This window comes from Sus scrofa, chromosome X (assembly GCF_054392235.1).
Source record: "Sus scrofa isolate SSC_HxYL_T2T_F1_AM1 chromosome X, Sscrofa_HxYL_maternal_Yorkshire_Landrace_v2.0, whole genome shotgun sequence".
NCBI classification, from domain to species: domain Eukaryota; kingdom Metazoa; phylum Chordata; class Mammalia; order Artiodactyla; family Suidae; genus Sus; species Sus scrofa.
Genome location: NC_139401.1, coordinates 39,723,710 through 39,741,277, shown reverse-complemented (window position 1 = coordinate 39,741,277; position 17,568 = coordinate 39,723,710). Strand labels below are relative to the sequence as shown.

Here is a 17,568-nt window from a genome sequence, read left to right as displayed (position 1 = left end):
GCCGCAGGTGCAGCCGGAAAAGGAAAAAACAAACAAACAAACAAACCATAACTCTCAACTGAAAATCAAATGTAACTCCCCTTTCCTCATCCCTACACTGTCTCTTGCCCGTATTATCCTAATGCAGTTATGTCACCTTCTTTGGTTAAATCACTGTTCGGTGTTTATAAATATGGCAATGTATTCACTGCCACGTCATGTAGTATGCTTGGAATACGTGTTCTTTACCTTACAAACTTCTGTTTTCCTTAGAATTAATATTTAGCTCTTACCGTCTTCTTGTTTGTTTAGCTTCTGGATACATTCAATTAAACTCCTCAGCTTCTTGGGTTTTTTCCTTAGAGACCCTATCCCAGAATCCTGCCTGCTTCGGCTCGGGTTGGCCTGGCTTCCCCTCCGGGTCTGCTGCCCAGCGACAGCCGCGGGATCTCCCCTCAGCATCCAAGGGAGAATTCTCCTCACCCGGACCTCGAGTTTTCCGAATCCTGGGCTTTCCAGGGTCAGCCTTTACCGTCTTTATTAGTTCTCTCCTACGGTGCGACAAATCACCCCCAAAACTCCGTGGCTTAAGATGACAATCATTTGTTACCTCTGTTTTCAGGATGGCACCCTTGAGGTCAGCGGAACAGGGCGTCCTGAAGCCTCAGGCTCTCGTGGCCTGGGGGATGGGCTTGAGGCCACCCAGCGGGGAGAGGCGGAATTCTTAGCTGCTCCAACAGCCCACCTGTACCATCTGCAGGGCCTGGTACTGCCATTTCCTCAGCCTTTCTCAGGTTCTGCTGCCCAAATCGGCTTGCTTCTAGAAGCTTCTACTCCCACAGGCCATTAGCTCCCAGCATTTTCTGGTCTCCTGAGTCAGTTACCTTCTAGCCATTTGCTGTCAGGCTTCCAAAATGTTGATGACCTCTTTTAATGGCTGCATTTTCCTCTCTCTCTCTCTCTCTCTCTCTCTCTCTCTTTTTTTTGTCCTTATGGATTTAGATCCTGCTTTAAAAATCCCACCCCTGTAGGGAGTTCCTGTCATGGCTCAATGGTTAATGAACCTGACTAGGAACCATGAGGTTGCGGGTTTGATCCCTGGCCTCACTCAGTGGGTTAAGGGTCCAGCGTTGCCGTGAGCTGTGGTGTAGGTCACAGACGCAGCTCGGATCCCGTGTTGCTGTGGCTGTGGCCTAGGCCATCGGCTACAGCTCTGATTCGACCCCTAGCCTGGGAACCTCCATATGCCGCGAGTGCGGCCCTCTAAAGAAAAAAGACAAAAAAAAAAAAATCCTGCCACTATCATTTTATTTTTTTTTTCTTTATTTTTATTTTTTATTTATTTATTTTTTTAAGAGCTGCATTCAAGGCATATGGGGGTTCCCAAGCCAGGGCTCAAATTGGAGCTATAGCTGCTGGCCTACACCACAGCCACAACAACACAGGATCTGAGCCGCCTCTGCGACCTACACCACAGCTCACGGCAATGCCAGATCCTTAACCCACTGAGCGAGGCCAGGGGTCGAACCTGCATATTCATGGATGTTAGATTCGTTTTGGCTGAGCCACGGTGGGAACTCCTCACCACTGTCATTTTAGTGGGGACTTTGGGAGAGACAGTGGAGGGATGTGTGTGTGTGTGCTCTATTATTCCACAGCTAATCGGAAAATCATCAATCCGTTTTTCTCATTCTGTAAATGTTGAGGTGCTCCAGCAGTAGGAACTCTGTGCTGTATTTCTTAAGTGTCTCCTCCTGATAAATGCTTATAGATTTGCACCGAATCCCATCCCCGGTGCGATTACAAAGATGAGATGGTTTTGAAGAGACATTTGAGGAGGACCGCCCATCTCCATCCTCCCTCTCAAGGGTGCTCATGTGCTGGTCCTGACAGATGTCAGTCCAGCTTGAACAAAGTTCCCCGCTTCCTAGTCCTGCCCTCCCTTGGCTGAGGGATCCGTTCTCCCAGGCCTTCAGTTTTTAGTGCTGTACTTCTGGTTGGCTTCAAGATGCACAGTAGCAGCACTTGGGACCTCGCCCAAACTACTCAAGAACAGGTCAGCCCAGAGTCCCTCCTGGAGAGGTGTTTGTTTGTGGATCTGTGTGTCTGCGATGGGCAGATTATATGGAGGGTAAGATAATTCAAGTTGAGAGGGACAGGTCAGAGAAAGTTTGGAGGCTCAAGCAAAATAGCAAACGTGTTCAGGAAGCCAAATCAGCGAAGTGCAGGTGCTCCTAGGGCAAGGCAGCGCTTGCGGAGCTGGCTTTTTGCTGCACAGAAAAAGCGGTGGAGAAAACACCTGCAAATGTGGCGCCATGAAGACAGCCTAGACCCCCGCCCTTCCCCCACCCCATGTGAGTTAAGACACTGCGAGGAGGGTTAGTAATTGGTCTGAGGGCTTTCTGGCTGCTGTGCTCAAAGGCAGCCGCCCACGCCACCCCCTGCCACCCCCGAGCTGTGGACAGGAGAAGAACTGAATTGAGGGACCAGGTGCCAGCCAAAGGCTCCTTTGGAGAATGCGGCTTGAAATCCTCAGTACAGTCTAAACCTGGCTCCCTGAATAGTCCCTACAATGGCCCTTGGGCTAATTAACAACCAGCACTTTCCTCTGATTCGTGCAGCACGGTGAGTGGGAGTGGGCAGGTAAGCAGAACTCCCTTTGGACGGGTCATTTTTTTTCCTTCTTTTTATGGTCGCACCTGTGGTATATCGAAGCTCCCAGGCCAGGGGTCGAATCAGAGCTGCATCAGTGACCTACGATGCAGCTTGCAGCAACGCCGGATCCTTAACCTACTTAGCAAGGCCAGGGATGGAAACCACATCCTCATGAATACCAGTCGGGTCTTACCCCGCTGAGCCACAGTGGGAACTCTGGACAGGTTGTTTTTAATTTTCATTTGTGTCTTGAAGTCTAACATGTATAAAGTAGAATGCACAGATCTTAAACCTTCAGCTCAATGAATTTGTACATGTATATGGAGACTACAGAACCATCACCATCTCCCAGATCAAGATTTAGAACAATTTCAGCACCTGTCCCAGAAGGTCCCCTCATGTCCCGCCCCAATCAATGTCCCCGCAAGCAGCCACTATTCTGACTTCTAGCTATTCCGATTTTAGATTGGTTTTGCCTGTCCATGAACTTCTTATAAATAGAAATCGATGGTATTTTACTCTGGCTTTTTTCATGAAAGATGATGTCTGTATTTTTGTTCGTGTTATTGAAGTCTTCATATATTCTTTTATATATAAAGAATATAAAAATATATATTCACATATTTACAATTATATATTAGATATATGTATATTTAATACAGAAATAGAAAATATATTTATATTATACATAAGTATATTTATGTTATATAGGATATAAATATAAAACAGAAGTATAAATATTGAATATTTAAATATTTATATTTTATTTATAAAGAATAAAATAAGTTATTTATATTTATAATGTATTAACATATAATGTGTAATATATTATATATTCTTTCTTTTTTTATGGATGCACTTGTGGAATATGGAAGTTCCCAGGCCAGGGGTCGAATCGGTGCTGCAGCTGCCAGCCTGTGCCACAGCCACAGCAATACCAGATCCTTAACCCACTGAGTGAGGCCACGGATGGAACCCACATCCTCACAGAGACAATGGCAGGTCCTTAACCCACTGAGCCACGATGGGAACTCCTATATTCTGTATATATATTTTATATACATTCTTTTATAGTGCTTTATATATTCTTTTACATTGTTGCATAGTATTCCAGGGTGTGGCTAGACCCCAGTTTGTCTGTCCTTCTCCCGCCGGTGGGCATGTGCAGTTTTAGTGCATTTGCTCAGCATTTCTGAAGCGTCCTGGCATGAAGCCACCTCGGTCCCCTATAGCAATGTCCCTCAGTCCCAAGGCAAGGTCCTTCCCCTGAGCCCTCACACCACACTTGCTATGCAAGGAGAATTGTCCACAGGAGAGGCAATTGTGGGTTCCTTGCCTGAGACAGGGGAATCTAAGGTCCAAATTGATGAGCCCATGGGGCCCATGTAGCTGGGAGTTGAAAGCCCAAAGACTGCGCGGGCAGGGCCTTCAGACCCCTCCCCTGTGCCTCCCCCCACCCCCGCGCCAGCTCGCCAGTCCATTGTAACCTCGGCCAAGGCCAGCCTGGCTGTCCCTCGCCCGAGTTCCTTCTGTAGTTCACTGCAGAGAGGCCCCCATCCAGCATCAGACCTATGACCAGAAACAACAAAAGCAGGAAAAGCCCTGGGGACGAGATTCTGAGCAGCTGACACCAGGCTTTAACCTCCTCACCCTGTCATTGTGAGGACAGCCCAGATTGTCCCGTCTCTAGCTCCGGCCTGAGGCTGGAGGCCCTTTATGAGATCTCCCTGGGGAGCAGGGGGGCCCCAGACAAAGGCCAGGGTTCTGCTGAGCTTATTGAAAGGAGAAAAGAGTCCATTGATACTCCTGAGTATCTCTCTGCCACCCGCTCCCCTCCGCCCGCAGGGGAGGTCAGCTCCGCACAGGGCAGGCTTCGGGCAGGGCTGGACCACATGTGCGGCATCTTGCGCTGGCTCCTCCCAGGATCCACTTGCCTGGAGCCCTGGATTGGCCCTGTACATGCTCTCCCCAACCCACCTATGCATCCACAGGCGGGTTGTGAGGAGACACGAGGAAGAGCCCTGACACTTTACTCTCAACCAACAAAGTTTCCCCCAGCCCCGCAGTGGGGCCGCCTCTACCAGACTCCTTGGAGTCCTCTGCCACTTCCCGGCTGCCGACACCCTTCAAAGAGCCCCTGCTCATGTTTGGCCTTGGTTCGAGCCTTGAACTTGCTTTGCTCATCTGCCTCTCCCCATCATTCACATCTCGACCCACATGGCACCACCTCCGAGAAGCCTTCCCTGACCTCTCCAGTTTGAGCAGGACCTCCAGGACACGCGGCCAGGTTTTATTTTCTCAGTCCTGTTGATAGGTTATTTACCGATTTGTTTATGTGATTCTGACCTGTCTCCCTGATTTGGTCTGTGAGCTTGCTATGGACTGAATGTTTGTGTCTGCCCTCCCCCCCCCATTCATATGTTGACGCCCTAATCCCCCACATAATGGTATTTGGAGGTGGGGCCTTTGGGGGTGATTAGGTTAGGAAAGTGGAGCCTCACAATAGGCTTAGTGCCTTATCAGAGATGCCAGAGAGCTCTCTTTGTCTTTGCCATGTGAAGACACAGCAAGAAGACAGCTATCTGCAAGCCAGAGTCTTCTCTAGAAACTGAATTGATCAGAACCTTGATCTTGGACTGCTCTGGCTCCAGAACTATGAGAACTAAATGTCTATTGTTTAAGCCACCCATTCAGTAGTATTTTGCTTTTTTTTTTTTTTTTTTTCAGGGCTGCACCTGTGGCATATGGAAGTTCCCTAGGGGTCGAATCAGAGCTACAGTTGCTGGCTTATGCCACAGCCACAGCAAAGCTAGATCTGAGCCCCATCTGTGACCTACACCACAGCTTGTGGCAGTACCGGATCCTTCACCCACTGAGTGAGGTCAGGGGTGGAACCCGTATCCTCATGGATACTAGTTGGGTTCGTAACCCACTGAACCACAATTGGAACTCCCAGTCAGTGGTATTTTGCTACAGCAGCTCAAGCTGCCTAGTACAAAGTGCAGCTCCATCTTACTCACCAGTGTAACCCTTGGGCCTCCAACAGGGCCCTGCACAGGGTCGCATATTCCAGTAATCTATGGTTGCGTAACAAATGACCCCTAAACAACTTAGCAACGATCTTTTTTAAAACAAAACAAAACAAACCAAACCAAACCTTCAGGGTTTCTGTGTGTCATGAATTCAGAAAAGGCATCGCAGGGGGAGCCTGTGTCTGCTCTAGAATGGCTGGAATTGTCTGAAGGCCTGTACACTCACCCGTCTGGTGGTTGATGCTGGCTGCTGGCTGGGACCCCAGCTGGACCGTCAGCTAGAACACCTTACCGCCACATGGCTCGGCGGGAGCTCTCTCCACACGGGCTAGCTTGGGCTGCCTCACGGCCTGGCTATCAAGTTCCAAGTGACATCTCAAGAGGGGTAGGCAAAAGTGGTATCTCCTTTTAAGACAAAGGCTCAGAAATCAAATAGTTTCACTTCTGTGTAGTTACATACCCTCCCGGAATCAAGGGAAGAGGACACAGAGCCCACCTCTTCATGGGAGAACACCCAACATGCCATTCTAAGAAGGGTGTGGGGGCTGGGACTTGTTGATGGCCATCTTTGGAAAATCTAATCTGTCACTTTACTCAATAAATATTTGTTGATTGAATGACTGCTTTATGCTCTCAACTTCTCTCTCTACCTCCTTGCTTTGCTCCTTACCAACTGCATGACTTAGGAAACCTTATTGTGTCAGTAGGTTCTCCAGAGACTGAGCCAATAGGAGATGAGATGGATGGGTAGATAGATGGATAGATAGATAGATAGGTGATAGAGGTATTTAAATTTATATCGACAAAGAAATTTATTTTAAGGATTTGAAGCACACGCTCGTGGGGACTGGCAAGTCTGCAGGGTAGGCCAGCAGGCTAGAAACTCTGGCAGGGTTTCTTTGCTACAGTCTTGAGGCAGAATCCCTTCTTCTCTGGGAAAACTCAGGTTTTGCTCTTAAGGCCTTCAACTGATTAGACGAGGCCCACTTATATTATCAAGGGTAACATCCTTTACTTAAGGTCAACTGATTGGAAGGGCTAATCATGTCTATAAAATAGCATCACAGCAACATCTAGACCGATGTTTGACTGAACAACGGAGCACCATAGCCTGGACAAGCTGACACACAACGTTTAGGTTTTTTTTTTGTGTCTTTTGTCTTTTTAGGGCCACAACTGCGGCATGTGGAGGTTCCCAGGCTAGGGGTCTAATCAGAGCTATAGCTGCTGGCCTACACCACAGCCACAGCAACGCTAGATCCTAGCTGCGTCTGCAACCTACACCACAGCTCATGGCAACACGGGATCCTTAACCCACTGAGCGAGGCCAGGGATCAAACCTGCAACCTCCTGGTTACTCATTGGGTTCATTAACCACTGAGCCGTGACAGGAACTCCCAGTTAATTTTCTTTTTTCTTTTTAGGGCCATACTTGCAGCACAGCATATGGAAGTTACCAGGCTGGGGGGGGAATCAGAACTGCAGCTGCCAGCCTATGCCACAGCCACAGCCACAGCAACACAGGATCCGAGCCGCATCTGTGACCTACACCACAAGTCATGACAATGCCAGATACTTAACCCACTAAGCAAGGCCAGATCAAACCTGCATCCTCATGGATACTAGTCAGATTCATTACCGCTGAGCCACAACGGGAACTCCGTGACACATAACATTTAACCATCACACCTACCCTTTCTGAACTGGCTTTTTCCCCTCTGAAATGAGGACAAAAGTCCCTTACAAGGCTGCTGAGAGAATAAGATGAGAACGGAAGCGTAGTGGGGGAGCCTCTACAATGGCTCCCATGACCTCCATCTCCTGGTATTCATGCCCTTGGGCAATCCCTTCCTCTTGAGTGTCGGTTAGACCTGTTGACTCACTTTTAATGAATAGAAATAGAAAACAGCCGAAGTGATGAGATGTCACTTCCGGGATTAGACCATAGAAAGACTTGGTTTCCATCTTGCCCACTCTCTCTTGCGCAACCACTCTGAGGGAAGCTGGCTGCCATATTGTGCGCCACCTCTGGGGAGGAACGGACGTCTCCATTGGACAGCTGGTGAGGACCGGAGGCTGGCACCGGCTGCGTGGGTGAGCTTGGAAGCGCTCCCACTAACCCCCACCCCGTAGAGCCTCTGGCTGATACGTTGACTGCAACCTCACAAGAGACCCTGAGCCAGAGGCACACTGTTAGGCCACACCCGGGTTCTTGACCCACAGAACCTGTGAGTTAATAAATGTGTGTTGTTTTAAGCCTCTATGTTTTGGGGTAATAAGGTACACAGAAAAAGACAACTAACATGCCTTGTGGGTGGTAAGTGCCTGGCACCGTCTCTGGCACACAGTAGGTCACATGGCTTTATGTGAAAGTTCTGAGAGATTTGCATTTTCACAGAAGACTCTCCCAAAGGCATGATTTTTTTGCCATGGAATTTTCCAGCAAGGTAATGGGAAGGAGGGTACTTCTGAGACCACTTGAGATCCCACCACACAAATTTTGATAGCAAGTAAGACAAAAAGGTAGTCCCTCCCTCATGAGAGAGGGCCTGCTAGCTGAGTATGTCCTGAGGCAGGGGTTCTGGCAACTTCCTCAGGAAAAGAATCAATTTTTTTTTTCAGGGCTGCGGGTGTGGCATATGGAGTTTCCCAGGCTAAGAGTCGAGTCAGAGCTACAGCTGCCATCCTGCACCACGGCCCCAGCCACGCCAGATCCAAGCCACATCTGTGACCTACACCATAGTTCATGTCAATGACGGATCCTTAACCCACTGAATGAGGCCGGGGATGGAACCTGCATCCTCATAGCTACTAGTTGGGTTTGTTGCTACTAAGCCACAATGGGAATTCCCAGGAAAAGAATCAATATTGACAATAACAAATACATATAGACAGGGCACAAGAGATACAGTGTGGAGCAAAGGCCTAATGTCCCTGATCTCAGAGCATTTCCAGGTCAGGGAAGAGGCTGGTAAATAATTACACCCATGCAAATATAATGATAAGCTGACATCAGTTCTCTGCAGGGAAGGAATTTGTAAACTAGGAAACTGACCTAGACTAGAGGGGTCAGGAGAATTTGTTGGAGGAAGTGTCACACAAACTGAGATATGAGGATGAGTGGGCATTAACTCCATGAAGAGGGAAGGGAAAAGCATTGCAGACAGAGGGAACAGCATGTGCAGATGTTCTGTGATGGGAGGTAACACGGCATATTTGAGAACGGATAGGAGATTGGTGTGTGGCCAGAAGACAGCGAGGGGGTAGGGGAAGAAAGAGGCTGAGGTGGTCAGCAGGGGCCAGATCCTGTGGGCCTTGTAGTAAGTCATAGGTCGTGGTGAAGTATTGGGTCTTTATTTGGAAAACACTGGGAAGTCTGGGGAGAGTTGGGGTGAGGCTGTGATGTGATCAGATTTGTGTTAAATGGTTTTCTGGAAACCACGCATAGATTGAATTAGTGGGGGCGGAAGGGAGGCGGAGTTGGGTACTGCATAGCCCAGTGAAGGGTGCTAGCAGCTTGGCCTGGAGCGTAAGCTGTAGAGATGATAAGATTGGGAGCTTCAGGAGGATGCAGGTTTGGTCCCTGGCATCACTCAGTGGGTTAAGTATCCAGTGCTGCCGCGAGCTGCGGTGTAAGTCGCAGATGCGGCCTTGATCGGGTGTGGCCATGGCAGTGGCATAGGCCCCAGCTGCAGCTCCGATTCCACCGCTAGCCCGGGAACTTCCACATGCCACCGGTGTGGCCCTGGAAAGGAAAAAAAAGCAAAGATGGGGAGCATCAAACTGATGCAGAACGTCACCCAGCAGCTCCCAGGAGAGACAAAAGCCCTAAAGCACGACGCCAGAGAACATTCAACGAATCTGAGTTCAAGTTCTTTTTTTTTTTTTTTTTGCCGCATCCATGGCATTTGGAAGTTCTGGAGCCAGAGATCGAACCTGTGCCCCAGCATCCTCAACCTGCTGCACCACCAGGCAACTCCTGAGTTCAAATTCTTTTGTGCTTCTTACCAGCTGTGTGGCCTCTGGCAAGTTTCGAAACCTCTCTGTGTTTCAACGTCCCCATGTGGAAAGCAAGCATAAGAAAACTGACCTCGCTGGCTGGTTGTGCCAATTATGTGCCTCAAAAGTGCCTGAGCAGTAGGCTGAGGCACCCCATGGACGTCACAGAAGAAAATTCTGGCCAAGACAGACAATTTGGTGTTTGCTACAACGGATGTAATATGTTTTTGCTGTTTGAGAAGATTCAGGTCTGCCACAGAAAACAGGTAAACAAGTGGGCTGGATGAACTTTGTCACTGATAAGGAAGCCAGTACCGGGGTCGGGGAGATGTTAGATAAGGCAGCACAGATGGGTGAACAAAGATAAAAAGAGATGGAAGGAGCAGGCGATGCCTACTATTCATGAGGTCCTAAATATACAAGAGACACGAAATATTCATGAGGCACTAAATATATTCAAGGCACCTGAGGCACTACATATTCATAATCAACTAAATATACATGAGGCATACGAGGCACTCAATATTCAGCCACCCATTGGTTACACTGTTCTGGCCCCATGTGTCCAAGAAATGCAAATAACCGTGGCTGTTCCTCAGGCTAATTGGAGACGGGCGGGGGCGGCTGTGGTTGGGCGTGCTGTCTCTGCATCTCTCTGACTGAGCGTGAGCTCGTCATTGGCCCCAGGCACCTTCCAGACTTCTGTGCACCTCAAACTTCAACTGCGGTCTCGTACCCACAGCCGTTCCCACAGCATCCGCGGGGAAGGCAGAGGCAGCAGCGAGACAGAGCATCGGCCATCCCAGGATTCAGGCAGCGTGGTCCTTCCGCCCCCTGGTACCCTGTGCTAAGTGTCTGCATCTGCTCAGCTCCCTGTGTATCTCTCTCTTTTCGGTGGCTTCACGACCCTGTGTGATTCGAGCTCTTGCTCCTGGTTTGGCAGCCTTTCTTTCCTGTGATCTCTGGGATCGCTTGCCTGGAAGGGTACTGGGTTGCCCGTGGGAAGAGGCGAGTTCCCATGTAACCGGTGAGTAACAACAGAGGATGAAACTCTCCCGGCGCCACGGCAGATGGAACACGGTTCTAAAGCAGGTCAGGCGCCGAGGTCGGAAGCATGGGAAAGGGTGTGGCGCGTGGCCAGCGGGCTCTAAGGAAATCACGATTATCTGGACTGGGTGAGCACTGACTGAGGCAAAGGGCGCAGCGGTGAAAAATGATAGCTGTGGGTGCCTATAAAGACACTGAAAAACTGACATGGGGAGTTGCCCGTGTCCTATGAGATTTCTAATCCCTTCACGTACGTTAACAAGAATTCCCGAGTTGGAAAATGGACTCAAAACACCAAGGGGGAAAAATGTAATTGTAATGTATACATGTAAGGATAACCTTGACCCCCTTGCTGTACAATGGGAAAATTTTTAAAAATATTAAAAAAAAAAACACCCAGAGGTTTAAGAACCACTGTGGTGAGTGGTAGGCTCTAGTGTAGTAATAAATGGTGCTCTAAATTCTCAGTGACTTAACGCAACAAAGATTTATTTTTTTTTCACACACACACACACACAATATGCCCATATGGGGTTGGCTGAGGGTCTGCTTTATCTGGCCCTCACTCCAAGACACAGGTTGATGGGTCGCCGTTTAGAACACTGTCAGCCATTGTGGGAGAGGGAAAGCGAGGGCCCTTCCTGCTCATAGCCCATTGGTCACAACTGGTCACGTGGCTCCACTCGACCACAGTAGACCAGGAGGTACAATTCCTCCAGGCGCTTAGACAGCCAGAAACATTGAGGAGACTTCTCGGATCTGACTTCACTTGGATGTATGAAAACTCATGGACACAGGGGGGTCTGGGGATGAGAGGGGCCAGACAGGACTCTAAGACCCAGACCCCCGACCACCTTCAGAAGCCCCTGTGCGGTTTTCTGACACCACGACCATTCCCCAGCAGACCTACCTCGATGTCCTCTGCCTCTACCAAAGCACTTATTCCAAGCACAGCGGAGAAGGTGGCTGATGACAACCATCCAGAAAGGCAGGGTCTCTGTCTTCGGGAGGAGACACGTCAGGGTGACACATGCAGTGGTCAGAGGGGAAGGAAGGGTCTGGAAAGAAAAGTGATGGATGGAAGGACATCAGGGCAGCTGCATAAACCTGGCATGACCTTTCCAATTTAACTCGGTAATGGGTAAACCCTTGGATTTTAAAATAGCATTTGCTTTAAGTAGCCCTCTTAATTAGTATTAATTAGCAGCTGGTAGTTTCTGTGGCCTCCTAATTGGTGGTTTGTAAGCCAAAAAGTTGAGGTGGAGAGTGGGGTGAAGGCAAAGGTGAGGGGGGAGAGGGGCTTCGAGTTTTCTAGAATGAGCAATTAGTCAGCATTCACATGAAAGCAGGGGCGCTTCCAAGCTTGAAAAACTCCCCAGAGGAGTCACCCCTGGCTGGGTCCACTCCTTATCATGCTTGACACAAACATACACCCAGCTTCCTTTCACAGGTGGCTGCTGTGGCTTTTGGCCAATAGCACTTTTCTCTCCAACCTTCTCTGAGCCGTGGACCCGTGATATTTTTACAAACCCCTTTCAGAGGCATTGCCCTCTTGCCCTAGCCTGTTCTGGCATGTTCTCTTTCATCTGTGGCCTTGCTAAAGAACTCCGTCCAGGCAGAAGTTGCCAGATCTTTGGGAGTGTCCTAGGTTTCTGCCCCCTGGGGAGGAGAAGTTGCCAGCTTGGAGGGCTGGCTCCAGTGAGATGGAGGGGAAGACAGTTGGTTTCTAGAAGGTCACCGAAATGTTAGCCCCTGAGCTTTGGAATCCCCAAGATTGGGTCAGAATTCCAGCTCTGCTGCTTGCTATCTGTGTGACCTTGGGTTCACTGTATGTAATCACCTCTGAACCTGTTTTCTCAACGCTGCTGATGAAAGAAACTTTTTCAGAGACTTGTGAAAGTAAATGAAATCATGCATGCTCAGCGCTTACCACTTTGCCCAGCATATAAGGAGTGCTCATCAAATGGCGTCTATTATTATAAACAAATACTGGACTAATTAGATCAAAGTTAAGCCCTAATGAGGTCTTCGGTACAAGACCTAAACCTAAATTTGAACCTAGACCTTTGGCACCTACCACCAGGAGACCTCACTCTCCCCGGGGCACCTAGAATCCATTTGGCTTTGAGAGATGATATCTAGCTCCTCAAGGGAGTCTGGAACCAGCAGCTAGCCTGTCACCAATGTCTTAAACAACCCCATGAATTGTGAAAAGAACTTGAAGCCCAGCTGGCTTCTCCTGGTATGTTTCTAGGCCTAGAAGGGTTATCTGACCTCAGCTCAGTCTAAGATCGTGTCCTAGAGGCACCCTGGCAATCCTCAATTGGCCCTTGGCCCTAGGCACCAAAGCATCTAGGGATTTTTCTTTCATGGCATTTGCTATTTGCACCAGTTAAGGTGAGTCTCAATTGTAAGCAGCAATGAGCAGCCACAACGGGCTAAACAAGATAGTTTCTTTCTTTCATGCACAAAAGTCCAAAAGAATGAAGCCCAGGACGGGTATGGTGGCCCTGTTCCATCTAGTACTCAGAGATGCAGGCTCCTACTATCTTGTCACTCAACTGCATTGTCTCCATACCCAAAGTCACCTCTTGGCCCCAGATGGCTGCTCCAGTTCTAGCTTTCCTCTCCACACTCTAGCCAGCAGAATGGAGGATGGTAGCAAAAGGCGCAAAGGACACATAAGCACTGTCTTTGAAGGAAGCCTTCCAGAAATTTGCCACATGACCTTTCTCTTTATGTCTCTGTTTTTTCATGTGACCACACAAGGCTGCAAGGAAGCATAGAGAACAGATGGTTGATCTGTAAGAGAGGGAAACACAAAGGGAGCACACAGAGAAGTAGGAGGTGTCTCTGTCCATTCAGAAAGTCTCATTTGGAGCTAAAGCTAGAGCTGGTTTATTACCTGCAGTCAAAAAACAACCAAGACAATCATCGCCAAGATCATTGCCCTAACCTGATACTAATGGTGTTGTGCACGTCAATATGCCCAAGAATAATCACGTGGAGCTGTTTATTTTATGTATGTATGTATGTGTTACGCTTTTGAGGGCCACACCTGCGGCATATAGATGTTCCCAGGTTCGGGGTCGAATTGGAGCTGTAGCTGCCAGCCTACACCACAGACACAGCAACACGGGATCCAAGCCATGTCTGCGACCTACACCACTGCTCATGGCAGTGCCAGATCCTTAACCTGTTGAGTGAGGCCATGGATTGAAGCCACATCCTCGTGGTTGCTAGTCGTTACTGCTGAACCACAACAGGAACTCCGAGGTGTTTATTTTATTTTTTTTAGGGCTGCACCCGCTGCATATGGAGGTTCCCAGGCCAGGGGTCGAATCAGAGCCGCAGCCACCGGCCTACACCGCAGCCACCGGCCTACTCCACAGCCACAGCAACTCAGGATCTGAGCCGCAGCCTCAATCTATACCACAGCTCATGGCCATGCCAGATCTTTAATCCACTGAGCGAGGCCAGGGATTGAACCCTCATCCTCATGGATGCTAGTTGGGTTCGTTAACCGCTGAGCCACAATGGGAACTCCAGGAGGTGTTTATTTCAAACATCCGTTTTCTGATCAGATCTCCCAGAAATTCCAGTTTCTTGGGTCTTGGGAGGCCAAGACCTGCATTTTTAACAATCTCCCTGCTATCCACCCCTCATTCTTTTGTAGGCAGTCCAAGGACTACAGTTTGAGAAATACTGATGTACAGTCAGTTCAGAGATATATCAGTTAGTACTGCTGTGTAACAAACAGTCCTAAACTTACTGGCTGAAAACAACACCATGTTATTTTGCTCACAAATTCTTTGGGTCAGGATTTTGGAAAGGGTGTAACAAGGACAGCTTGTCTGCTCTATAATGTCTGGGGCCTCAATTAGGAGGACTCAAAGGCTGAGTGTGTCTCAAAGGCTGAGGTCTGGAATCACCTGGAGGCTCCCCCATCACTCATCTGAAGGCTTTGGGTTGGGACCTCAGCAGGGGTGATCAGCTGGAACACCTACCTGTGGGGCCTGTCCCTGTGTCTTGGGCATCCCCACCACAGGGTCACTGGGTTCTAAGAGCCAGGGTCCCGAGAGAGAGCCAGGAGGAGACCTGATGGCCTTTAACAACCTAGCTGACAGAAGCCAGACTGTGTCACTTCAGCTGTAGTCAGAGGCCACCAGAATCAAGGGGGAGAGGACATAGATCCCTCTCTGCATCGTCGAACAGCACGTGGAGTGGACGCGTGCTCTCGTTGCAGCCATCCTGGGAAAAGAGCAACTTTCGAAGGGAGGGAACCTGCCTATCCGCAGAGAGACCTCAGGAAATGCCAGGTGGGAAGGCAAATCTCCCCTCATCCCTTCTGTTTTATTCGATGACCTTTCTCAACAACCAGGATTCTGCCTTTCTTCCAGGTCCTGAGCTGGAACTCAGAGTGCGACATAGGGGAATGGCGCCAGCCTTTTTGCTTATGGATGGCTCCACCTCCTCCTCAGGCCTCCAGCGGTGTATAGGTCTTTGCGGTCCCCGTTGGCTTCTCAGAAGCCTGTGTGGGCACCTCAGGAAGGAGCTGATCCAGGCCTGGAGGAAACCACTGGCTGGGATTCCACCTGGGGTGTGTCAAGGAACTCCATTCAGAATTTTAAAACGTCATCTGTCACATGGCTCTTTTGCCAGCTTAGAATACTTGCCAAGTTTTTGCTCCCTAAACCTCGCGGAAAGTACAGCAGAATGCTTTTTTCTTCTTCTTTTTTTTTTATTTTTATTTTTATGTTTTTTAGGGCTGCACCCGCGGCATAGAGAGGTTCCCAGGCTAGGGGTCGAATCAGAGCTACAGCTGCTGACCTACACCACAGCCGCAGCAACGCAGGATCCGAGCCGCGTCTGCGACCTACGCCACAGCTCATGGCAACACTGGATCCTTAACCCACTGAGCAAGGCCAGGGATCAAACCCACATCATCATGGATCCTAGTTGGCTGGTTACCACTTAGCCACAATGGGAACTTTTTAATATCCATTTTAGCAGGGCCCTGGAATGGGATTCTTCACAAAGAAAGCGCCCTGAGACTGCCTTGAAGCAGGTGCTGGGTTTCTGGGAACTCTGGCCACTCTGGCTGGGGCCTCAGACATGTGGCATCTCGCGCGCACGATCTCAGCTTCTGCATGGCTGGTTTCCTACTCAGGGCCATGCCAGCAGGCTTGAGAAAGCCCCCTGAACTGAAGGATGCCTTCTGTCCTAGCCGCACGCCCCCGGACCTACGGGAGGCCGTTCCCTTTTGTTAAAATCAAGAGTAACCTCAGGGAGTTCCCGTTGTGGCTCAGCTATAACAAACCTGGCTAGTATCCCTGCAGGTTTGATCCCTGGTCTCGCTCAGTGGGTCAGGGATCCAGCATTGCCGTGAGCTGTGGTGAAGGTCACAGATGTGGCTCAGATCTGGCGTTGCCATGGCTGTGGCGTAGGCCAGTGGCTACAGTTCCAGTTCGACCCCTGGCCTGGGAACTTCCACATGCTGTGGGTGCGGCCCTAAAAAGCAAAAAAATAAAAAATAGATAAAAAGAGTAACCTCAGACTAACCTCGGAGACCTTCACCTGGCTCTCTCACCTTCCAGATGAGGGAACAGAGGCCAGAAAGCCAAAGTGGCCCGTCTAAAGCCATGCGGCTGCCCGAGCCTTAAAGTCTGAGCACCGTCTGATGATGCTTCCTTCGGCCCTTTCAAGAAGGGGGCCTCCAAGGGGGCGGGCACCTCTCCCATCTGGCTGATGAGTAAAAGCCCTCTCTGGTCCTTCCCTTTTTCTCAGCACTTCCTCCCTTCCCTCTGTGCCCGACCCTCTGCGTTTGCTCTTCCTGTCAACAGATGGAACAGCCGTTTATTTGAGCTGATGTGTGCGTTAAGCTCCCTCCGGAACGGACTGGCTGCTGGTGGCTGTTGTGGTTCAAGCCATCATTCCAATCATGCGTGACTTCAGATCCGGGCTTCCCCCCAATAAACCCCTCAATGGCACCATTAGGAACTCTGGGGTGTCTTTTTTGATGTTGCATCACAAAAAGCCTCCAGTGTGTGACAAAGGGCAGGCCTCGCCCATAGTCATCATTCTGAGAGGTTTTCAACAGATCTGCAAATTCTTCGACATTTCTCCCGTCCCGAGGTGGCATCAGTGTCCCTCTTGAATCCGACCCTGCCTAGCCACTCACTTGGGACCAATACGATGCAGCATCAGTGAGTGACCTCCCAGGCTAGGTTAGCTGAGGCCGTGAAGCTTCGACTTGGATCTCCCCATTGAGACCCTTAGCTCTTGGGATGTCCCCTCCGGGGTGACACCTCCTCTCAGAACCCAGCCGCAATGCCTCGAGACCGCCAAGCCCCATGGGAGGCGTCTTAGATGTCACGCGCTGGGTGACAGCCCCCTCTGAGTCCACCCTTCACGTTGTCTCAGCCCAGGTGCAAGCCTTGTGCCTGCAGGACCTTTCAGATAATTCCAGCCCCCTGCTGTTTGTGTCACCCTAGCCTTCTTATCTCCCAGCTGAGGTGCCAGCCATCGTAAAGCAGAGACAAGCTGTCCCTGTCAGAAGTCCTGTCCCGTGAACCTGTGAGCATCACGAAGCTTTAGAGAGGGTCGTTACTCAGCAAGAGGGACTCGGACACCATCCGTCTGGGTTGGGGGTGGGGCAGTTATTGCAACATATCTAAGACCCCCAGGCCCCAAACCCCACAGGACACGTAGGTCCATCACCAATGACCTTAGGCAGAAAAAGAAAGTGGGGCCGGTACCTAGTTCCCAGGCGAGTTCCCTGAAGGCACTTCTGGGAGAAAACGGCAGGTGCCCAGAGCGAGGAGGGGCGGGGCGTGACGTCACATCTTCTGTTCCC

The 17,568-nt window shown here is 49.8% G+C and overlaps 1 protein-coding gene across 2 annotated transcripts in view; it reads right to left on the bottom strand.

The window, feature by feature from the left end:
- The window catches only part of LOC110257671 (uncharacterized), a 98,625-nt gene that overhangs the window by 10,921 nt on the left and 70,136 nt on the right, over window positions 1-17,568 (bottom strand). The window contains exons 2-3 of one of the 2 annotated variants that reach the window (XM_085007850.1): window positions 13,301-13,482; window positions 11,623-11,770 (exon numbers count right to left, since the gene is read on the bottom strand). In XM_085007850.1, the coding sequence (XP_084863976.1) occupies window positions 11,623-11,692 (70 nt within the window). In that variant the 5' untranslated portion in view covers window positions 11,693-11,770; window positions 13,301-13,482. Of the gene's footprint in view, window positions 1-9,541; window positions 11,771-13,300; window positions 13,483-17,568 lie in introns of those variants that run through there. The other variant, XR_014835320.1, reaches the window with a different exon arrangement.